This window comes from Balaenoptera borealis (assembly GCF_965194805.1).
Source record: "Balaenoptera borealis genome assembly, chromosome: 3".
Classification (NCBI taxonomy): domain Eukaryota; kingdom Metazoa; phylum Chordata; class Mammalia; order Artiodactyla; family Balaenopteridae; genus Balaenoptera; species Balaenoptera borealis.
In genome coordinates this window covers 172,422,589-172,447,406 of record NC_138866.1, presented here as the reverse complement: position 1 = coordinate 172,447,406, position 24,818 = coordinate 172,422,589, and the positions used below count along the sequence as shown (strand labels likewise).

General features: G+C 38.2%; 1 protein-coding gene across 8 annotated transcripts in view; it reads right to left on the bottom strand.

Moving 5' to 3' along the window:
* Nucleotides 1-562: 562 nt before the first annotated feature.
* Nucleotides 563-24,818, bottom strand: part of ARMC3 (armadillo repeat containing 3) — a 98,811-nt gene continuing 74,555 nt past the window's right edge. For 6 of the 8 annotated variants that reach the window (XM_082385365.1, XM_082385368.1, XM_082385367.1 and 3 more), the window contains 7 exons: nt 24,229-24,397; nt 21,719-21,819; nt 20,922-21,023; nt 20,402-20,518; nt 6,925-7,125; nt 4,936-5,098; nt 563-1,267 (listed from right to left, as the gene is read on the bottom strand). In XM_082385365.1, coding sequence (XP_082241491.1) covers nt 1,058-1,267; nt 4,936-5,098; nt 6,925-7,125; nt 20,402-20,518; nt 20,922-21,023; nt 21,719-21,819; nt 24,229-24,397 — 1,063 coding nt within the window. In that variant the 3' untranslated portion in view covers nt 563-1,057. The remainder of the gene's footprint in view (nt 1,268-4,935; nt 5,099-6,924; nt 7,126-20,401; nt 20,519-20,921; nt 21,024-21,718; nt 21,820-24,228; nt 24,398-24,818) is intronic. The other 2 variants (XM_082385369.1, XM_082385371.1) reach the window with 2 other exon arrangements.

The window sequence follows — 24,818 nt, the reverse complement described above, 5'->3', positions numbered from 1 at the left end:
CTCTCTTCATGAAACTGGGTGATAACTATAATTACCACACCATTTGATGTAAGGGACTTTATTTTGAAATAAAGAATTACACATTCTTTGAAATTACACATTGGTTCATACAGAATAATCTTCACCTTAATTTCTAAAATCAAACTCACTTTTGGAAACCTTCTAGCAAAATGATTAGACGGGTCAACTTTAGACTTAAAGCCTGGCTAGGAAAATGTATACTTCATGAGATTCATTTTCTCTTGCCATTTGAAATGGGTGCTTGCTCCCCATTTTGTGCTCAATACTGAAAACACAATTCCTCAGCAAAGATTTACTTTATACTTACATTTCAAAATTTTCCAGAAAAGAACTTTTAAGTCATGTAAATTTGAAGTCACATTTTTGTGACCCAGCATTGAAACGTGCAAAAAGCAAATCAGAATTGTTTTGAACTGAAGGTATGTTTCCAAGTCAATATAGACAAGTGCAGTGTATGGAAATAGTTTTTAGAAATATTTTTAGTTCAGTGAAGTATACTAAACAGTGTTCTTAATGATAAATTTGGGAAAATATGAACAAAAAATTTTAGAAAGGAATTTGTGATACTAAAATAGATCTACAAATATTCAAAATATCAATATTCTTACTTTATGGGAGTGAGACAAGGCGACTGAAGACACAAAAAACCATGGACTTGATTTAACCAAGTCTTCCTGGAGCATCCGGAACATGAAGAATGACAGTCATAGGGCACTGTCCTGGGAACAGTAGCTGGGTGCTTTTACACATGATTCCCAAAGGGCGGAGATGCTCCTTAGGAAACAGCGGGGTGGATTAATTTCGAGAATAATAAGCTTTACACAAGTGTAATCTGATCTCATCAGACTGAATGCTTGCCAAAAGCCTGAACTCAGAAGCACGACGAAGTCCAATCCTAGTGACCTCATTTCTACACAGGGAGAGCATTTCTAATATTTTTATTTAAAGAAATATTGATAAAATCTACCGGTGAACTTCATAGAAAGGGTATATAATGAATTTCTTGTTTGAACACCTTTTGTGTTCATTTGGAAGTTTAGAGAAATCTGTAAAGATCTGCCTCTCGGCTTCTTAACTTTATCAGTGCCCCTGGATGGAACATGAGGTCAACTATGTAAGTTTCCGGGGGAGGGAGAGCCCCAGTCACCCCCTTTCGGGATTCATTCATCAGCTTGACTTCATTCCAGGCTCTGCCGTACTCCCCGCGAACCAGAGAGCAGCCGATGCCAATTCTGTCAGCCAGAGCCTGGGGGGAGAAAACTCGAGATCAACCAAGAGTGAGGAGGGGGAGGGGCGGAGAAAAAGCCTTGGTTGAAAGACCCACCTTGGTCGAAGGTGAAATATACACTCTTGCAGAAGAACAACAACAAAGTGCTTAGAAAGGAGGCTGGAAAAAATGTGGAGTGTTGTGATAGGAGTTGGTAAAATGTGATAAGTTCCCCTGTTGCTCAAGATTCTGTGGACTCAAAATCTCTGTGTAGGTCCTGCTGGGAAGGGACATTTTTCAGGCAGTTGCGCTGCATTGTATCAGCACAAGATTGATAACGTAATTGGAGAAGAGCTGTTCCCTGGGCTTTCAGCTCTACTGCATCTATCAATCTTTCCACGCTCCTGGGCTGCTCCTTGGGTGTGATATGCAGTGGGATTGAATGGCAGGATTGGAATGGTGGGGACCTGTTTCTAGCCCATTTGTTCTGTGTGGTGTAGACAGGTGTTATGGAGCCGGAGGGGCAGAATTGTGAGCGGTTGGTCCTTCTTGGGCTGCCTGATGCCCTGTCCTCAGGGGTTGCTTATGTTCCTCAGAAGCTGTCTCTTCAATTTGTCCTGATTTTAAAAGCACTTTTTAAATAATCTGGAAACTTCCTAGCCACATCATAGTGGATAAGAGAGCTGGCTTGTGGGACCTTAGTTATCCCCGACCAGGGATTGAACCCAGGGCTCCAGCAGTGACCACGCCAAGTCCTAACCACTGGACCGCCAGGGAATTCCCAGAGTCTGAGTTCTTAACCTCAGCTGAGTTGAATCTGGAAGTGTCTATTTTCTTTGTGAAGTGGGAAACAAGGTCATCTGCGTATAGGAAGAGGTGAAGATGAAAAGGCTTAGGAAAGAAGGCAGATGTGGGGCACAGATGCTGAGGAAAATAGGAGAAGCCTGTGGCCAGGAGCTGGAAAAGATGGCCAGGCAGCACGTACACCCACCACCTTGGACCCTGAATTGGCTGTGGCACATCCCACTGTCACGTTCTGCAGCCCGAGTGTCATTGTGGGAAAGGCAGGCAGTAGGATTGGTCCAGTGTGGGCAGACAAGGCGGAGGGGCGGAAGGATGGGGGCACGAAGACGAGGGAAATCAGTGAGCAGGTTATACGGTCTGTGGACGATTTATCTAGGCTGCCGTGGAGGAAAGGAGCTGAAAGAAAACGGAGAGATGAAGAGTATATGTAGGGGGAGTGAACGCTTTGGGAGGAATGGAAGGATAACACGTTTTACCAGTGAGTGTTGGTGTTCAGGATTCAGTGGTAGGCAAGACCTGGGTGATTAACTGCATGACTCAGGTGAGGTGTGAGGGTAATGAATTCAGTCTGCTGTAACGTTATGAACTGAAATGTTTCCCCTTGAGATTCCTGTTTTCTTTCTGAAGGTGGGTCCCTTAAGAGGCGGTCATGAGGGTGAAGCCCCCATGATGGGAATTGTGCCCTTATAAGAGGAGGAAGGGCCCTCCCCGCACTCTGAAATATAAGGATACGGTACGAAAGCGGCAACTGCCGACCAAGAAGTGGGCCCTCACCAGACACTGAATCTCCTGGCACCTTGATCTTGGACTTCTCAGCCTCCAGAACTGTGAGAAATAACTGTTTATTGTTTAAGCCACCCCATCTGTGGTACTTGGTTATAGTGGCCTGAGAAGACTAATGCAGTGCCTACAAGACACACAAGGTCAGCTAGCTACAGGGTAAACAGACAGATAGACCTGGAATCAGGAGCGGCTTGTGGGACAGAGGAAATGATCTGGAAACCTGAGGCATGTAAGTCGTATTTAAGGTGATGTAGGAGGATGACCTCACCAAACGAAGTATGTAAAGGGAGAAAAGAGAAGAGCCGGGGACAGAACTTGAGTTCTGGGTCAGGACCCCAACACTTAAGACAAGGTTGGAGGAAAAGAGGTCTCCAAAGGAGACTGAGATGAAATGGCAAGAGAGGACAGAAGTTACTAAAAGTGGTGTTAAAGAAAGAGAAGGATCAGTGACAAATTCTTTGACATATCAAGCAAGACAGAAAACAGATCACTGTGATCCTTCTTGGGAGGGAACAAGGGCCAGACTGCAGGGAGTTGAGGATGAAACTGAGGTCAAGGAGTGACTAGGAGTTGAGATGACTCAGAATTTTGACCGGGAATGAGAATTATCTTCAGATAGAAGCAGTATGGTAGGTTTTGGCTCAGATAGGCATGGGTTCAAATTCCAGCTGTATCTCTGGTTGTCCTTGGGTAAATTCCTTCTCTAAGTATCAATTTTCTTATCTTTAAAACAAAGGTAGTAACTTCAACGTTTGGCATATTTGAGACTCTTCACAATTATATTTATTAAGTGTCTGGCACATAAGCTCAAAATGATGGTGGTCATGGTGATAGGCGCTTATAGGAGTAGTTGTAGATATAATGAGAAAAGATTTACATTTTCTCTTTAAATGTTTTGGACTTAAGTTTAGATTTTAAAGGTAAAACAGCTAGTAGAGAGAAAGAGATTTAAGATGGGAGAGAAGAATTGATAGAGCAAGAAATCCAAGGAAATAGGAAAGACTGGCATTTGGATTATAAATAGAATTGGCTTGGAACTGGAGGTAAGATGCAATGAGGTTTATAGGTATTCAGGAGAGGGTAGGAAGTTTATACATTTAAGTCTATGGCTCTGAAACAATTTTCTCAGCTCCTGTTATACTCCAGACACTGGATACAATGGAGGAAAAAAAAAAGATCACCCCCTCCCTTAAACCTGATCCTGCTCCAGTGTCCACATCTCTGTGAATGATGCCATCATTTCCAGTTACCCTGCCCAAATCCTGGAAATCATTTTCTTCTTCTCATGCAGTCTCTCACACCACCACTAGGCAGTCAACAGCTCCTTTCAGTTTTATCTCCTACATCTCCCGCCAAACTCACCTCTCATTCACAGCCTCCACCATGGCTTTAGTATCAGGCACCTGTACTTCTTGCTCCGGTGACCTTCCAGTTGGCCTTCCTGTCTCCAGTCTTTCCCCCGTTCTAGTTCATTCCCCATTCTGTTGCCTGAGTGGTCTTTCAAAATCACTTTCCCCTTAACTTTCAGTGGTTACTCACAGATTTTAAGATCAAGTACAAACTCACATGGTGCTTTACTGTCTGGTGCTTTAGCCTTATCCAACCCCTCCCCGCTTTTCTGGATCCAGACCAACTACTCTACATCCCTCAAATGGACCACTGACTCTCATACCTGTTATTTTAAATAAAATATTTGTATTGTTTAGAACACCCTTGTCTTCCTTCTTTACCTGCTGAAATCCTATGTAGCCTCTAATTCTGAGGCCACATATCACTTCCCCCCTTGAAACTTTCCCTGACGTCACCTGAGAACCCGCAAGTCTGGCTTAGGTCCCCCTTGAATGCAGGGACTCTCACTTTAGTAACCGTATATTCCCAGACCTTGGAAGAGGCCCTGGCCTAGAGTAGGTGTGTGATAAATGTTGAATGAATATGTTTCCAATAGTCTGGTGAATATACGTGTGTGTATGTATATACACATACATATACATGCCAAATATAAGTACATCTAAATGATAGGATTAATATCATCCAGTTAATTGTTAGCAACTGGCTCACTCCACAACGATAAAGACAAAACATTTTTACCTAGTGGGAAATGAGCAAAACATCTTAAATACCTTGAAAAGCAAAGCTCGATGGTAGAAGATTCCTTTTTTGATCAGTCCAATTGGTACAACATTGGACTTAAGTTGAAACTTTAGTTCACTTATATGAAGTTCCCAGCTGAAATCATGTAGTTTTTCTTTTGGAATTTTACCGCCCATTTTTTCTGCCACGTACCTGTGTCAATTACAGTGAGATTGAATCAATCAAGTTTAATATCTCACTTTGGATGCTTTGAGTATAAATATCTGTGTAATTATACTTGTAAAAGATACTTTCCCTCTGATTTTTGTTTGCTTTACTTTAAAAAATGTATTTACTATAAGTTAACATTATGCTTACTATATTTAAACTATCTTACATAAACTGAAATTCCAACAATTTCATTCAGCAGGAAGAAAGAAATGAATGCTAATTTTCCCAATATTTATAGCAAGATACAAATCAATATCACACTACATTTGTATCAACACAGTTTTTAAACGTTATCTTACTCTTGGAAAGTATTTTCAAATGTTTGAATCTGAAATCCAAGGCATTGTCCTGACATGTGGTCCTTCTTTTAAGGAATTTAAACTCAGAGACAAAGACAAACATATAGGACCATTGTGAACCCTGAGGTTCACAAATCTTTTCAAGTTTTATCATCTTTTTCTTTTAAATTTTATCTTTTTTTTTAAATTTAGAGAAAGACATGGCATTTACGTAACACTGAAGTTAGAGGAGAGAGGAAGAGGCAAAAAGGGAAAAATTACTAACAGTTAGGCGAGGAGGTGAGGTACAGGGGTGTACTTTGCCTGTGAGTTTCTCCTAAGATTAGGCTCTCACTGAAGATGTCAGTAAGCACACCTGCAAAAATCCTCTGTCAACTGAGGCTGCTACATCATGGAGTAAAGGCAGGATTGCCCATTGTAAAGAAAGAATTTCCTCTTGCTGTACGTGGAACCAAGTGAAGAAGAACAATGGTGAAAACCAAGAGAAAGGATTAGGCAGAAAACTGACCCTCAGTGCCAGCCAGGTGTCCTGTAACAGCCGCTAGGAGCCAAAGGCATGGGGACACATCTCTGTATCGCTCTCTTGGTGTGGGTTCAGGTTAAAAAAACAATTATTTGGGAATGATGAAAACTATTTCTGATAGGAACAAAGCATGAGGAAATTTGACAAGTGTTGAAATGAGCTAAGTCAGAGTTCTGCTTGAGTCATCGTTTCTCAAGGACATCAAGGAAAACTTCGGTAGCCAAAAACGCTCTCTTCCAGAGTCGCCTGACAAGAAGTCAGTGATCTGGCGGCTGTGTTTCTTGCAGTTGTCACATCCAGGTTTGGTGCCTGCAATTCACTTCTATTTGGAGAAGATACAAGCTCCCACGGAGATTGCAGCTGTTGCACAAGCCAGGAGCTCACAACTGGCTGATGTCGGTCATGAAGGCGAGCCTCCATTTCTAGTGATTTCCTGTCAATCGTAAAGTCAGGTTCTCAGCCTTCTCTTAGCGGAATCAGATTAAATGCTCTCATTTAGGAGGCTACCTCACTGGCTTATACAGAGTGCCGAACCATCTCTTAGAATACCCACAATCCCACTTTGGAGCACCGTGAAACACAAAATATCAGACATGTAACATAAAAATAAGGGATGGCTATTTGTATTAGAAAACAACTTGTGAGTTTATAAATAATTCAAAATAGGATTCCTTCATTCATAACTTCTTTAGGATCACCCTGAAAGATGCTTTTCCTGGTTTAGCTGGAGAAAATGACCTAGACATTTTTCTTTAAGTAATTTCCAGCTCCTAGCTCTGATTCTTGGCAAAAATATCATCTAAAATAGAAATGGAGGATTTATTTCCAATTCATTGTGTTTCTGCTTCAGAGTCAGAGGCAGGGTGCTATACAAGTTCGGTTTTATTATGGTGTAGTTGTTTGAAAATTGGCTAAAAAGTGCAAATCAGTAACATCAAAAACATTTTTCAGAAATTGAAAATGTGTATGTATATATAGACGCTTACTTTGCAAGAACCTCAATCTGTTCCTTTATACTGGTGATGGGAAGTATGGATCTGGTCACTTCATACACATAAACACAGAAGTCAGGATCAGAGGGAGGGAGCCATTCTTTATCAGGGCTTCCTTCTCCAGGCAGTTTTGGTGCTACTGCAACCTCTTCCTCCTCCTTCACTTTTTCCTCTTCTTTTTTTCCTCTGCCTTTCCTTAGAGAGTAAACAATAGCAATCAAAATCACAGAGTGAATAAGCACTAACTGTGCTCTGAGTTGATCTGAAGAGCATCGCAGAAATACAGTATTTTATATATACCTCAGCAACCATACCATACAGAGTTTTCAAATTTTCCATGACAGTGATAGAGTTTTATAGTCTGTATATTTTGCCGGAGAAATTATTTTTCAAGAGATTACTACATGACTGATACATATTATGAAAATCATTGCTTTTCTGTACCATTGCTTATCAAGATATTTGGTACATTGTAGATATGTAATAAATATTTATGGAATTGGGAAAAAATAGGTTGCCTCCTCAGAGAGTCTATGCCAGTCTCATATCATCTCTTGCTTCAGTTGAGACCTTTTGCAAGAAGAATTTGGATCCCACTTTTAAGAACAATTATCCAAAACATGGAAAAAGACAAAAACAAAATAAGGATGGCATGGAATTTCCATGTCATGCAGGGGCAAAGACTCATGCAAAGTTTATCTAGGGAAACGTATTTAGTTCTGTACTTAGGGAAAATAGAATGTACTTAGTAAGCAGTAAAGATACTGTTTAACTAAAAGATACTCTTAATGAAAATTTCCAGACTTAGAGAAGTTACTAGTTAACATGTAGATTTTTGTTTAGTAGAGATGCAAATTATTTCTTTTCAATGGAAAAAGATACTCCCAAAGGTTAAAATCTTTTTCTAACATTCCTTAATTAAATTGGATATAAATGCATATATTCTCAAATGATCTTTGAACCAGTATTAATATCTTACTAATTCTCTCATGAGTGGAACAAAACAATGACAGGGGTTCTCATTCCAGGTAACAGGGAGTAAGCACACTTCACCCTGTGTCTCCTACTGAATACAGTAATAAAACCTGGACAGGGTGCATGCAATAGCTATTTGAAAACTCGGAAAAATAATTCATAGCAGGAAGATCAGGGAAGACTGACATTTGAATGACTACGGAACTGATGGTGAGCTTATATTTTAATTTTCCTCCACTATTCTCCAAGCTGAACTAAACATAGCCCCAAGTCTGGAAGCGGGTATCAGCACAGAGAGAGCCCAAGGAGAAGCCCGATTGAGAAACAGGAAAAAGAGACAGTGGAGGAAAGCCCCTTTTTTGATTTTTTTTCTTATTTTTATCCATTATCTTGTGCCCCATCTTCTAAGGAAGCTTGTGACGGTGGTGGCAGCGGTGACATTGAGGTCCCTAAGAGTCTAAAACTGCCTTATACTTGCTCAGTCCTCCTGCTGTTTGGCTGTGGACATGGATACAGTCATGGCAAGAGTGTAGCAGCGCAGGGTAAAGAAAGGTTTTTTTGGCTTGAGGACCAAAAGGGAAGCTCCAAGGAACCAAAAAAGACAAGGGAGATCATGGAGAGGGAGGAGCTCAGGAAAGCAACCCTATAAAATTGTTTATATATTCCTAGGCTTACTTCCAAGCTGTGTGTGCATAGTTCTGATCCTGAACGGCACATACGTAGATTTTGAAGATGGAACTATGGTATAAACTACCACCCAAGTCTCATACTGGACACTATTTGGCACACATGCAGGGCTGATCCAAATAGCACCGCAAAGCCTTTGAAAATGGGACTAATGGTGGAATGACAACCCACAAAACACTAGTGGAAATTTGAAGACTGAAAGCAACTGGGCCAATTGACTGCTAAAACACACACACAAAAGAAACATTCTTCTTAGAATATGTGTAAGACCCATAAATAAGAACTGAAGGACTCATAACATAATATCACAATCTATATAATTACTCAACATGTGAAGAACCAGGAAAATCTCACCTCATATGGGAAAAGACAATCAAAACACATCAATGCTGAGATGACTCAGCTGTTAACTGTTCCAACAAGTAGGTCAAACACTCTTGAAATGACTAGGGAGTTACAAAGTCTTAGAAAGAAATAGAAGATAAAAAAATAGAATTTGCAGCTGAAAAATACAATAACCAAAACTTAAAAAACACAATTCCCTGAATAGGTTTAATAGCAGAATGGAGATAACAGAAGAAACAATCTGTGAACTTGAAGATAAATCAATAAAAATGATCCAATCTGGACAACAAAAGATTGAAAAAGCAACTGACAGAGTCTCAGGGACTTGTGGTGCAATAAAAAAGAGCTAATATTGGTGTCATCGTAGACTCAGAAGAAGAGGAGAAAGAATGAAGCACAGAAAAAAATATTGAGTAAATTAGGGCTGAAATGGTTTCCTCAATTTGGTTAAAGACATAAATCTACATAGTCAAGAATTTCAGGGACTTCCCTGGTGGCACAGTGGTTAAGAATCTGCCTGCTAATGCAGGGGACACAGATTTGAGCCCTGGTCCGGGAAGATCCCACATGCTGAGGAGCAACTAAGCCCGTGCACCACAACTACTGAGCCTGCGCGCTAGAGCCCTTGAGCCACAACTACTGAGCCTGTGTGCCACAACTACTGAAGCCCGCACGCCTAGAGCCCATGCTACGCAACAACAGAAGCCACCGCAATGAGAAGCCCATGCACTGCAACGAAGACTAGCCCCCGCTCACTGCAACTAGAGAAAGCCAATACGCAGCAACGAAGACCCAACACAGCCATAAATAAATAAATAAATAAATAAATATTTATTAAAAAAATAAAAAAGAATTTCAGTGAATGTCAATAAGGTACACCCAAAGAAATGCACTCCAGACACGTTGAAATCAAACTATTGAAAACTAAAGACAAAGCAGATGACGTGATTGCCTATGTAGAAAATCCCAAGGAATCTACTGAAAAAACTCCCAGAACTAAGCATTGAGTTCATCAAGATCTGAAGATATAAGAACAACATACAAAATCAATTATGTTTCTATATAGTTACAATGAACAGGTGGAAACCAAAATTAAAAACCAAAAAAAATTTGGAGCACTTACAATTATGCCAAGAAAATTAAATCCTTAGGTATAAACTTCTAAAAAACATGTGCAGGATTTGTGTGCTGAATATTAAAAAGTGCTGTCAAAAGCAATCAAAGAAGGTGTAAATATATGATGAGACATCCTGTGTCCATAGATTTAAAGATGCAACATATTAAAGATGTAATTCTCCCCAAATGATCTCTAGGTTTAATGTAATTCCTATCAAAATCCAAGCAAAGTTTTTTTGTAGAATAGAATATCTTATTCTAAGATTTATATGGAAAGGCACAGGTGCTAGAATAGCGAAATCAAACTTGACAAAGAAGAATAAAGTGGGAAGAATCACTTTGCTTGATATCAAATCTTACTGTGTAGCTACAGTAATCCAGATGGAATGATACTGGTGGAGGGACAGACACACAAATTAATGTAACAGAACAGAAGACCCAGACCCACACAAATATGCTCAACTATTTTTGACAAAGGTGCAAAAGCAATTCAATGGAAGAAGTATAGACTTTCAACAAATGGTGCTGAGCAGTTAGACATGAATGATCCTTGTGATAGAACTATTGATTATCTTAACATGAACCTACCCATGTGAGAAAATTGTATAGAAGTTAATACACACACAAACACACACACGTAGGAGTAAAACTGGGGGAACCTGAATAAAATCATTGGATTGTGTTCATCATTATCCTGGTTGTGATACTGTACTATAGTTTTGAAAATGTTATCATTGGGGGAAACTGGGTTAAGGGTATATGGGCTCACTCTATGTTATTTCTTACAATAGCATGTAAATTTACAATTATATCATAATATTTTCAATTAAAAAATCCATTGACCAGGCTTCTGTCATCTATTATTGGACTCTATTCTGTTCATTCATGTCCCGGTCTATCCCTTCATCAATACCAAACTATTTTGGTTACTGTAGCTTTACAGTAAGTCATAAAATCAGGTAGAATGATTCAATTTTATTCTTTTTCAAAATGATTTTTCACTATTATAATTTATTTACCTTTCCATAAAAGTTTTAGAATTAGCATATCTCTATCTACCAAAAATGCTGCTGGAATTTCGATAGAATTGTATCAAATTTAGATCAACTCAGGGAAAACTGACATTTTCACTATGTTGAGTTTTCCAACACATGAACATGGTATATCTCTTCACATATTTAGTGATTCTTTGATTTCCTTTGTGTTTTACAGTTCTCAATATATAAGTTCTATACATGTTTTGTTTCATTTTCTCTTTCACTTTAATTTCATATTTCATTTTTCAGCCCTATTAATACTAAAATGGTATTAAAAATTTTTGGTTTTCAGTTTTTCATTGCTGGTATATAAAAATATAATTGATTTTTCTGTGTTGAACTTATATCCTGACATGTTGCTAAACTCACCTATTAGTTCTAGGAGTTTTGTTTTTTTTTAAGTGGATTCCTTAAGGATTTTCTATTTAGACAATCATGTTGTCTGCAAATAGGAACAGTTTTTCTCTCCTCACTTGTCTTGTTTATGATCTTTGCAGGAAAGCATCCAGTCTTTCACCATTAAGTATGGTGTCATTTTTGTGGATGCCTTTTATCAGGTTGAGGAAGTTCCCTTATATTTCTATTTTGCTGACAGTTTTATTTTTTATCATGAATAGATGTTGAATTTTGTCAACTGATTTTCTGCATCAATTAATATGATTATATGCTTTTTCTTCTTTATACTGTTAATATGGATTACATTGATTGATTTTTAAATATTGAACCAGCCTTGCATTCCTGGGATAAACTCCTCTGAGATGAATTATTCTCTTTATATATTGCTTTGATGTGCTAATATTTCAGAAAGGTTTTTTTTCATCTATGTTCATGATGGATTTTGAGCTGTAATTTTCTTTTCTTATAATGTCCTTGTCTGGTATTGACATTAGGATAATGCTGGTATCATAACATGAGTTGGGAAACATTCTCTTTTCTATTTTCTGGAAAAGATTGTTTAGAGTTGGTGTTAATTCTTGAAATGTTTGGCAGAATTCACTAATGAAATCATCTGGGTCAGGAGATTTCTCTTTTGAAGGGTTTTATGAAATCAACTTCTTTAATAGTTAAATGATGATTTGGGCATCTGTTTCATCTTTGGTGAGTTTTGATAGTTTGCAGTTTTTGATGAATTGGTCCATTTCATCTAAGGTGCTGAATTAAAGTTCTCATAGTACTATTGACATAGTTATTGACATTTTTAAAGAACCAGCTTTTGATTTCATTGACTTTCTCTGCTGTTTTTCTGTTTTAAATTTCATTGATTTCTGTTTTTATTATTTTCTTCCTTCTAATTGTATTAGGTTTCTTTTTCTAGATTCTTGAGGTTAGATTATTGATTTATGACCTCTCTATCTAATACATTTTAGTAAAATAAATCTCCCTCTCAGCATTGCTTTGGCTGCATCCCACAAATTTTGAAAGTTGTATTTTCATTTTCATTCAGTTCTTTGTATATTTTAAGTCCTTTGAGGCTTCCTTTTGTCCCAGAGATTATTTAGAAGTGTATCATTCAATTTCCATATGCTTAAAGATTTTCTTCTTGTCTTTCTGTCATTAATTTCTAGTTTGATTCTATTATGGTCAGAGAACATAATCTGTATGATTTCAATTATTTTAAATTTGCTGAGCCTTGTTTTATGACCCAGGGTATTGTAAATGTTCCAAATGCAGCTGAAAAAATGTGTATTCTGTTGCTGGTGATGGAATGTTCCATAATATGTCAATTAAATCCTATTTATTTCTGGTGTTGTTCAACTCTTTTATATCCTTGCTGATTTTAGGTCAAGTAGTTCTATCAGTTGCTCAGAGGGGCATGTTGAAGTCCTCAACTATAATTTTGGATTTTTCTATTTCTCCTTTCTGCTCTATCAGTTTTTGCCTCATGTATTTTGAGGCTCTGTTGTTTGGTGCATATACATTGGATCATTATGTCTTCTTCATGGATTGATTCATTTTATCATATGTAATGTCCCTCTTTGTCTCTAGAATTTTTCTTTGCTCTGAAGTCTACCTTAGTACATATTTAAAAAGCCATTCCTGCTTTTTAAAAAATTAATGTTTACATGGTATCTTCTTCCATCCTTTCATTTTCAACCCACCTATATTGATACATTTGAGTTTCTTTAAACAGCATATAGTTGAATCATAAATTTTTAATCCACTCTGCCAATCTCTGCCTTTTGATTGGTTCTTTTCCTTCGTTTTTCTTTTCTTGCCTTCCTGTGGGTTACTTGAACATTTCTTATTTATCCATCTTGATTTATTTACATTGCTTTTGAGTGTAATACTGTAGGTATTATAATATACATATATTGCTTATCACAGTCTGCTGGTATCCACGTTTTACCACTTTGAGAGAAATATGGAAACCTCACACCCATGGAGGTCTCTTTACTGTCTCCACTTTTAAATACCATCGTCTTGAGTATCAGATGTTTTTATAATTTTTGTTTCAATCATCAAATATGATGTATAAAGCTCACGAGGAAATAGTCTATTGTATATACCCATATTTCAGCTCTTCCTTCTTTCTTCCCGATCCTTCCAGATTCTTTCATTATTTTCTTTTCGTTGCAAGAACTTCCTTTAGCTAGCCAATCTGTAAGGGTAGGCTAGCTAGCAATAAATTGTTTTCCCTCATCTGGGAATGTCTATTTCTCCCTCTTTATTGCTGAAGGATAGATGCATCAGATAGAGAACACATGGTTGATTCTTTTAGCACTTGAAAAATGGTGTGCCATTTCCTTCTGGTCTGAGAGAAATCTACTGTCATTCAAATTGGTGTTTCCCTATAGGTAATTGGAATTTACACCTCTATGAAGTCTGGATCCCATGACTCAGGTGGGCTTTCTTGGGTGGAGCAATCTCTTATGAGAAGCATTCTATGCTATGCTAGCAGAGAGAGAGGGAGGACTAGGAAGCCTGTGTGTGACTTCTTTCGCCTTTGCTTATGTGTATCTTTTGCCTGCTGATCTTGCATTGTATCTTTTGCTATAATAAATCTTAGCCGTGATTATATATTTGAAAGCCCCAAAATGGGACTAGGCTAGTGTAGGCAGGTAAATCTCCCAAATTATGTATTTACAAGTATGGAGCATTCTGTTCCACTAGCAGTAAATTAGGGGTGGGAATTATCTTTAAGTATTATTTGAAGCATGGTGTGGGAGGAGGATCAACTAAAGTCCATTTGAGTTTTCCCTTTAATTTAGAGAAAAAAATACAAAAATACTCCAATCAGGTGCTATTGGAGAATTACACAAAACTCTATAATCATAACAAATACTAAAAAAAAAAAGTTTTATATTTTCTAATCCAATATTCTATTTACTACAGCCAAGGAAAGAGTCTAATCATGCATTAAATGCACTAACCATATATTGTGATAAAATCTGCAAGCAAAAATTACTATTTTCCAGCTATATCATCTTAACCCTTTTCCTTTTTTGTAAGATAAATAAACTGAACATCTTAACATGCATAGTCAGATGTTAGTAAATTAGGAACTAATGCTGGGAAGGTCAATTAGAATGGCAAGAAAGCATAAATAGGTTTACCTGTTTTCTAAAATTACAGGGTAGCTTTGTAAGATTGGAGATCTCGACCCTGTGATTACTCAGAGCCACCTATGAAACAAAGCAGGTGTAGTTCTCCCTGAGCATGCTGCCTGAAGTGAGAAGAATCATTTGGTGTGAGAAGATGACGTCCGGTATCCTGGGCTAAGCGCATCAGAGAGGGAAATCTGACTGAGTGATTAAAAAGAGATAATTTATGGGAACCCCTGAATTGTAATTTCCTGCTGCTATAAATAGAAGTATTTCACTTGGACTTCTTTCCCATGAAGGCTGCCAAGTGGTGTAAATAAGGGCTTCAGTACTTAAATGAATTTCATTTCTAGATAAACATGGAAACAAGAGCTTGGAAATTACAAAATTAACTCCTGTAAAATTAATCTCCAGAAAGAACATCAATTTATGAGTAAAGATATAAGAAATTCTAGGTTTCTTGCAGAAACTTTAGCAAAACTACCTCAGACAACAGAGATTTACTGTGAGAACCCAAAACAATAAGGATATTTTCTGTGTTCACAGGTGGATGAGTAGGTAGATGGGCAAGTAGAGAGAGATAATTGGCTCAAAACTGTGTATTGACATCATCAAAGTTTAATCACTTGCTCCTTCTGATCCCTTCAACTATTTTTTAAAATAAATTTATTTATTTATTTATTTATTTATTTATTTATTTATGGCTACATTGGTTCTTTGTTGCCGTGCACGGGCTTTCTCTAGTTGTGGTGAGCAGGGGCTACTCTTTGTTGCGGTGCACAGGCTTCTCATTGTGGTGGCTTCTCTTTGTTGTGGAGCATGGGCTCTAGGCGCACAGGCTTCAGTAGTTGTGGCATGCAGGCTCAGTAGTTGTGGCTTGCAGTCTCTGGAGTGCAGGCTCAGTAGTTGTGGCGCACGGGCTTAGTTGCTTCATGGCATGTGGGATCTTCCCAGACCAGGGCTCAAACCCGTGTCCCCTGCATTGGCAGGCGGATTCTTAACCACTGCACCACCAGGGAAGTGCCAACTATTTGAATATATAAATTATAGAGCAGAGCTGGTGGGAGAGATGTAAGTCATGAATCTGGCTCCCTTGTGGTTTCAATTTAGGTGAGAAGATTTTGGTATGTGAAAAATAATCACAATACCATGTAGCATTCAATAAATTCCACAAGGAATAAAAATTAGAAACTCAAGCAGTTCAACATTGAACAAAATCTATTCCAGTTAGGTGTCCTGTTCTACCCAATCTATTCCAAAAGTATGAGAAGGGAGTATTGTACAAAGTGGAGATATGATTTATTCTGGTCTTAGGAAGGTACATCGTGTGTGTGTGTGTGTGTGATATGTGTGTGTGTGTGTGTAGTTTATTTTGTTTGTTCCACTAGGATGTACGTTCTATTAGGACAGAGGTATTTGTTCACTGCTATACTTCCAATACTAGAATAATTCCTGGCATCTAAGTGCTCAGTAAATATTTGTTGAATGAATGAATAAATTCAAGAAAAGAAGGTCAGAAGGTATTTAAATGTGACCAAGAGACAATATGTGTTTTTGGAAGACTTTTGAAGTCAAGATTTAAGGGAAGGGAAAAAAAAAAAAGGTAAGGTATGGGTAAAAAGAGGGTTTGAGAGAAATTCTTTTATTTTTTAAATTTTAATTAAATTTTTAAATTGAGGTATAATTAACATGTAACATTATATTGGTTTCAGGTGTACAACACAATGATTCGATATTTCTATACATTGTGAAATGATCACCAGAGTAAGTCTAGTTACCATCCGTCACCATACAAAGTGAACTTTTAGGATTCACTCTCTTGGCAACATTTAAATATGTTCTATATTATTGACTATAGTCACCATGCTGTACATTACATTCCCATGACTTTATTTTATAACTGGAAGTTTGACCTCTTGACCCCCTTCACCCATTTCTCCCACTCAACCCCCCTTCCCTCTGGCAACCACCATTCTCTTCTCTTTATCTATGATTTTTGTTTTGTTTGTTCATTTGTTTTGTTTTTTAGATTCCACATATAAGTGAAATTGTACAGTATTTGTCTTTCTCTGTCTGATACTTCGCTTAGCATAATTCCTTCAAGGTTCATCCATGTTATCTCAGATGGCAAGATTTCATTCTTTTTTATGGCTGGTGGTATTCTATCGTATACATATACCACTTCTTCTTTATCCAGTCATCCACTGATGGACACTTAGGTTGTTTCCATATCTTGGCTCTGTTAAATAATGCTGCAGTGAACGTGGGGGTGTAGAAAATTTTCAAATTAGTGCTTTCATTTTCATCAGATAAATACCCAGAGGGGGAATTGCTGGATCATTTTAATTTTTAATTTTTTGAGGACCCTCCATACTGTTTTCCATAAAGCCTGCACCAATTTACATTCCCATCAACAGTGCATGAGGGTTCTCTTTTCTCCACATGCTGGCCAACACTTGCTATCTCTTGTCTTCCTGATAGCCAATCTACCAGGTGTGAGGTGATATCTCACTGTGGTATTGATTTGCATTTCCCTGATGATTAGTGATGTTGAGCATCTTTTTATGTGCCTGTTAGCCATCTGCATGTCTTTTTTTGAAAAAATGTTTATTCAGATCCTCTGCCCTTTAAAAATCAGATTGCTTTGTTTTGTTACTGAGTTTTATGAATTCTTATATTTTGGATAGTAACCTTTTATTGGATATATGATTTGCAAATATTTTCTCCCATTCAGTAGGTTGTCTTTTCATTTTGTTGGTGGTTTCCTTTGCTGTGCAGAAGCTTTTTAGTTTGATGTAGTCCCAGTTATTTTTTTTTTGCTTTTGTTGTCTTTGCTTTTGGAGTCAGATCCAAAAATTGATTGCCAAGACTGAAGTAAACAGCTTATCATCTAAGTTTTCTTCTAGGAGTTTTATGGCTTCAGGTCTCACATTTTGAGTTAATTTTTGTTTATGGTATAAGATAGTGGTCTAGTTTCATTCTTATGCATGTGGCTGTCCAGTTTTCTGAGGAAAATCATTTTAAAAACAAAAATGTTTTAGGAAGTCGTTGTGATGCTATCAAGATGACCTAAGTAGCAGAAATGTTAAAGTATATGTTGTAAAGATCTAAAAGTCTCCAAAGATGAACAGACTGGAAGGATATGTATTTCATATCCTCCTATTTGGGGACAGAAAAACACACTTTTAAGTGTGTGTAATAAACTCATGTGCAATCAACTTAAATATTTATGAAAACTAGTCTGAATAAAAAAGATGGTATTGATAGAACTTGTAATTCCTTTCACGAATGGGTATAGTAAATGTTTATTGTAAGGAGAATGGTCTTTACAAGGAAAAGCTTTAGAGAGCATTAGACATGTTGGTTTCTGTGAAGCCTAGGGAAGTATCAAGAAGGTGTCTGGATAAACAAAATATAAATTAATCACCTCTCCTTTGAGTGCTGTGCCATAAAAGAAAGTGCAATTAAAACCTTCAAAAACAGAGATAAGATGGTGGCTGGTCACCTAATGAGAGCCTCTTGCTCAATGATTTTAATTTACATGGTATATGGTAATAATATTCATCAGGAAAAAGACAGAAGTCCGTACTTTCACTTTCCTTGCCTGGTACCTCACACACAGTTGACTGACTTGTCTCCCATCTCTCCTCTCCCTTTCAAAAATTCAGCCACTTTGTGGTTCTAGATGTCTCATTATTCTTTGTCAGTATTGCTCAGTACTTTTTTTTGTCAACATTAAACATTCTCCGTGACATTTTCAGATGAGTAGAGTTAAAATATTTTACTCTATGTTCAGGGGTCCAAAGTTTTAACAGTCACAAGAAAGGTTGACCAAAAGATAAACAACAGGAAAACGAGATTATGACCAATCTATCCCCCAGTGGACCACGGGCTAAGAAGGGGAAAGAACCTGGCCACACTGATCACTTAAATAAGCCAGGTGGATTCTTCCCCAGGAAGCTGAGGAGTTGAGGAGACCACAGGGAGACACCTGCCTCCGAGCCAGCCAAATGTCCTGTCAAGCATGTGAAGATAAGATGGTCTCCACAAATATGCACAAGAGACGCAGATTGTACTTGATTATTGTTGGGCTTTAGAACTGAAAGACTGCCTTGGAATTGGGGCCAGATTTGGTCCCATGGCAAGTCAAAGTCACATACAAGCTACAGTTATGGGTGAGGGGATAACCAAAAGAAAGTCAAGGAAGGTAACAATGCAATTGTAAACAGACACTGTGCAGGTGGAGAGAGAAAAAGAGAGAGGGAGAGAGGCAAGCAGACTAATGGTTTATCTACTTTACTCCCAGCTCCTGTCGTGTGCTGGATTCTGGGGATTCTTCTGCATCCCTGCAAGGCTGGAGTGGGTTTGGGCTCCCTGCAACTGTTTCGTCCAGTAGTACTAACATTTGTTGAATGTTTACTCTGGGCCAGGCCCTGCTCTAAGCCCTTTTCATTCATTAACTTATTTAATCTTCTCAAGACACTGTGAGGAACAGACTACAGTTTTGTTTTGTTTTGCATTTTACTGATAAGTGAACTCAGCCAAAGAGAAGGTAACCTATTTGCTCAAGAGACACAGCTTATAAGTGTGGATCTTGTTGAAAATAACCTTTTCCTGCAAAAAGTTGAGATTTCTATTCTCTTGAATAAACACAAATGCCTTATGTATGCCAGCCAAGCACTGTGCTAAATGCTGGGGATGAAAAGAGAAACTATTCGAGTCAGAACGTGTTCTTGTCCTCAAGGCACTCTCAGTCCAGAGGAGGAGAAACGAGAGAAGCCAAGTGAGGAGAGAAAGGGAAGGGAAGAGGTGAGGAGGGGCAGGAGGGCAGAAAGGATGAGGGCTGATCAGAAGCAGAGATCAGAACAGTGAGCAACAGAGACTGACAGGAGAAAATAAAGTCAGAAATAGAAAATACACAGCTCTGAGGTCTGCGGAGGAGGGCAGACCACTCCTTAGGAGACCTTAGGAGACAGTCTCGGTTTAGAAGGTAGATGCTCAATTGTATACATGTGTGCCAAATAGCCTCCAGCACCCCAGTGTTTTTGAAGGGCTTGAGTCAACAATAATTGACGGGTCATGGAGCGGGGCAGGAGGTCTGAGTGGTTTTTTGAAGAATCCAGGAAAGTGCTCACAAGAGAAAGAATATGTTTAAAAATATGTAAACATGTAGATAGTGTTTTAAAATATGCCAGGCTAAAAAGCGTGGAACGACATTATAATGGTTCCAGCCAAATTCAGAATGTGGTCCTGTTTCCCTTTCCTCTTCTCATTGCTTCCTGAAGGGCCAGGGGTTTCCGTGAGCAAGATGGGGAGGGGACGTGGAAGCCAGAGGCAGCGAAGAGGGAAGGCTCACACTCCGGCCGGTGCTGCTCTTCAGCTGCAGAGGCAGCCACCAGGGGAGGGCAGAACAGTTCATTTTAAGTTGATTCCTGCACATGGCTGGACTTTTAAAGGGCTGACTGGAGACTGCTGTTTCTGTTGTCTCTGAATTAAAGTGACTGTAGGACTTTACAGTGAGCAAAGTACCCTGAGTTCTCACCCAGAGGTAGGAGAAGAAATTCCCTCTGGGTAAGTTTTAAAGAGACAACAAGAGACACAAATAAAGGTAATTTTAATTATACTTCATGAGTCCTGTTTAGTCCTACTTCTGATTCCATAAGAAGAGCTTCCTAGTTAAAAGCCACCCCTCCCTTTCACCAACTCTGTGGGTAATTAAAACTTGACGGGATTACAGTTAGGAGAAGAATACAGTAAGGAAGTTTCTACCTGGATCCTTTCTCTTTAGTGGCGCTTTTGCTAAGAGCAGTATTGCGTCCTGAAGTAGATTCTGATTTCTCTTCGGTGGGAGATGCAAATCCAGCACTAAAATGATAACTGTTTTCTCTTGTCATTTGAAAAAAACCACAACCAATTTCAATCATACAGAAAATAACAATGCACTACATTTGCAAGGCATTTTATAATTTATAAGGCATTTTCACTTCCATTATATGTTTTGATTCCAGCCACCGAGAAGAAGCAGGGCACCAGGCATTATTCCATCTACAGATAAGGACACGAAGCCTGATCATGGACAGTGCACTAGTCAGGGGCAGGGGCTCAAGATCTCACTCTGGGTTCACAGAAGACAGAATGTCAAACCAGGTTTCCTGGCTTTCATCCTGAAATTGTGTGACTGTGAGAAGAATAAAATTTAAGTTGCCAAAACCTAAAATCTAAATTTCTTTTTTACTCCCAAATTAAGGGAGAGAATTATTTGAGTGTAGACAAAACATCATTTTCTTACTTGGTCTTTTCTTTACTTGCTCTTCTTAAAGAAGATGAAGAAGAAATACTTCGTCCATAACCAACGTCTGATGACTTATCTTCCGTAGATGGAGGTGGAGAACTAAAAGTTTACATATTTGAAATTATGTACAAATTAAAATAATTTGTCAATATTGACTTTGTCCTACAAAATAGATTTTTTTTCTGAAAAATCATATTTAGAGCTGACTTTTAACAGTGACACATTATTTTAAAAGCAAAAAGAGGTTAAGATAAGATAAAATGAATATTATAAAGCTTTTCATGAGCTAGAACTGGAAATAGTTTTATAAAATGTGTCACATAAAATGTATTATATAGATATATAGGAATACAAGACCATTTTAATGGCTGTTGAAGCTTTCATTTTTAGCTCTACTATTTTCTCCTTATTTTATTAAAAATATTGGACAGCAGTGGTATTCCTGGATTTAGTTCTGGAGATTTGTAAACATAATTCATCTTGGTTTGTTCCTATCTGTTTATACGTTCTTCAGTTACTTCATGTTACCGGAAGGGTAATAAGCCCTGATTGCAGAAATACCCATGGAATTGACTGGTAACATAGAGTCGAAGGAAAAACCACAGTGGTGACTATTCTGTGTTCTTTACTATGTCAGGCTATGAGTTTATGGACCAGTGTTTACTTTCATGGTGGTGCTAGATACAGGAACTATGAAAAGATACCATACTGGGAACCTTTATGTATTCACATGATGATGGACAAACAAAAAAATTATTTGCTTCCCTTCATTCCTCCTCCCCGCAAAGACTCACGCATCAGAAGATTTACTGTTAACTAAGAGTATAGCACGTTGGTCACTTGGTTCTTGTAAGCAGAGATCCTTCAAAGGCAAAAGTTTGGTGCCAGGATTTATCTGTAGATAATTTAAGAATTGAAAAGTAATATCTGCATGCATTATATATTTTTTTAATGAATACTGATAGAATAGGTTCTTAACTGTTTGAGGTATCTAATTTCACACACACACACACACACTTAAAAATAGGGAACTGAAGCTTGTGGATGTCTTGCCTTTGGGCAAGATACACCCTCCAATTCCCCCTCCCCCCACCCCCCCAGTCTCTGTAACTTGATACTCAACTGTTTCATACCATAATTATCAGCTTGGCCCCTGGAAGTATTTGAGTTTGAAAATCTATCCATATACATAAGGAAGAGCTTATCGTTTGTAGGAGTAACTAATTACTAAACAGATCACTAAAAATGTTGTGAGGATAACTACCAACAAGCTAGACAAAGCCCTATACTAGCAATTTTATCAGCCTGGTGAAGAGGGTTAGACCAGATCACCCTGTGAGCTCTTTTTCCAATCAAGTAATAGATCCTTCTCTCATCCAAGATACTTTTCATGGTTCTTTTAAAGTAAGACAGAGCGTGTCATTCTTCTGCCCAGAACCCTGACGTGTTTTCCCACTTCATTTAGAGTAAAGGCCCAAATCCTTCCAGTGGTCTAGAAGACTTCCATGAGCTGCTTGCTCTTACCTGCTCTGATTTGGTCTGTTATTCCGCCCCTGGTTGACTCAGTGCTAGCTAAACCGACTTTGCTGTTCCTTGAGTGTGCCAACCACATTTACTCACGGTTTCTGCACTAGCTCTTTCCTCCATCTAGAAAGCTCCTTCTCCACTATCCCCAAGGCTAAGAAGTCCTTCACCTCCTTCAAATTTTTTGCTCAGATATTACCCTTTCAGTGGGGCTACCTGACCACATCAACTCCAGTGTCCTCAGCCCCTTTATCCTTCTCTGCTCTCCTCCCCACCCACTGCAGCGCTTATCATTTTGATCACGTGATAGAATGTATTGGTGAGATTTATTGTTTATTGTCTGTTTCCTCTCACTGGTACCATGGGAGTAGAGATCTTTGTCTCTTTTGTTCACTGACACATTTAAAGCCTGAAATATTAGAAAATATTTAGAGTGAATCAGAGAGTTCTCCTTCATAAGGAAATTGTCTCATTAAGTTTTTTTTAAAAAAACTCATGAACAAATACATTTTGTCACAGTTTTATCTGTTCCATGGCAACAGATAAGTTCTCTGGTAAGTGCTCTTTGGTGGTTTTTCTGCTCTTTTCCTCATTTTTCTTAAAGCGTCTTTGTGCTAATAATGTGGCACCTGTTCTTTTAAAATTACTCATCATTGAACGAGAGCAGTAATTTCTCGGTGGTTTGTGTGTATCTGTTATGGAGGGTATGGTGGTGGCAGTGGCTGGCAGAAGCAGAAGGAAGAGAAAAAGTTTTAGGCTGGCGGTTTTGGTTATTCAACATGTCTCTAATTCTGTTACCACGATACAGTGTTTCCTGCAAATACGGCTTAGCTGTGATTCTTTTATGGCCCTGTCGCCTCTGCTTCTTTGAACCAGATTCGTCCAAGAGGGTTTCTGCTGCCAGCCCTGCTCACCCCAGTTCCTGGGGTCCTGCCCACCTACCCCCTTGCAAACCAAGCATATAGCTTTTGTATGTCTGAGTTCTCCACCCCCTCGGGAAGTATAGACTTTTGATGGTGCTTTCTGAGATCTGCTACCACTCTTGTCCCTCTCTGTGCTTTTTTTCCCTTTTCATTCTTCCTCCTGTGTAACTTCTGCCTGATCCCAGGGACTTTTAAATATTTTTGAAGTCTGCAGATCATACCAATTTCCTACTTCTGCCTAAAATGGGATTTGTAGGTTTTTAAAAAAATTTCCCCATTCTCCTTATTGCTTTTGGTTTCCAGAAGAAGTAGAACATGCTGACTTAGACAGTAATGTCAAAAAGCCCTCAAGACTCTAATGTTTAGCTTCCCATTTCTCTTAACATTAACACTGAATTACACTGTAAGTTGTTTTAAAATCGTAATCACAAACACAGCTAAGTAAAATAATATTCTTCTACATTACATTTTAAAATTCAGTATTACAATTTGGTTAATTTCAATTAGATTATAATTAATAGAATAAAAACTTATACTTCTATTATTGACATTATCATTATCATTAACACTGAGCCCTAGAAGTAATATAAAAGCCGATTGCTTTATATCTTCTCTGAAACTTGAGACTAGCAACAGCAAACTAATTTAAGTTCAGGTCATCAGATTCTAGTTAAAACTGTACACAGATGCAAAATCTTATAGCCAGACAAAGTTTAAGGATGAAGTTCTGATTCCCAAGTTTCTGCCTATAAAAATATAAATTATGTTAGGCAGTTATAAAATTGCAACGTAATGGCATCACGATGCAAGAAGAACTGATCACACATACTAAAATACAAATTAGTGCTGCCACTTACCCGACCATAATCATAGACTCCATCAGTAATTATGTTACTTGATGACAAATAGCCAGTCTGGCTGTATTTCAGAGACAGGTGGTGGTTGAGCAATTTGTTATGAGCTGCCTCACTGAATTTGTTTTTTCGACTTACTGATAGATTAATTTCTTCAAGGATATCTAAAGCCCTGTCAATAAAAGCAAAAAAGACATTATTTGCCTTATATAAGCAATCCAACAGTAAGTTCCCATTCATACACCTCACTAAGATCCTGAATGAAGAATTGAGATGGAAAGGTTAAAACCATCCCACCCTTTTAGGTAAACTAATCCTGACAGAATTATGAAGACAAATCAGCCCTTTTTGAGAACATACATGCCATGTAGAAACTCATGATCAAACAGTTGAAAAGGACACTTTAGGAAGAAAAAGTTCTTCATTTAAAGCAAAATTAGTTATCGGACTCCAATTTTTTCAGCTAACCAGGTGACATATACAAAGAACAAAAATGGTTAGAAACAGGGAAAATCTGTCTGTGGAATCTTGAAACCCTCTTGGCTGAGTTGCTCAAGGCAGCTGACTCATAGGCTGTTGGTAAGGGAACCGAT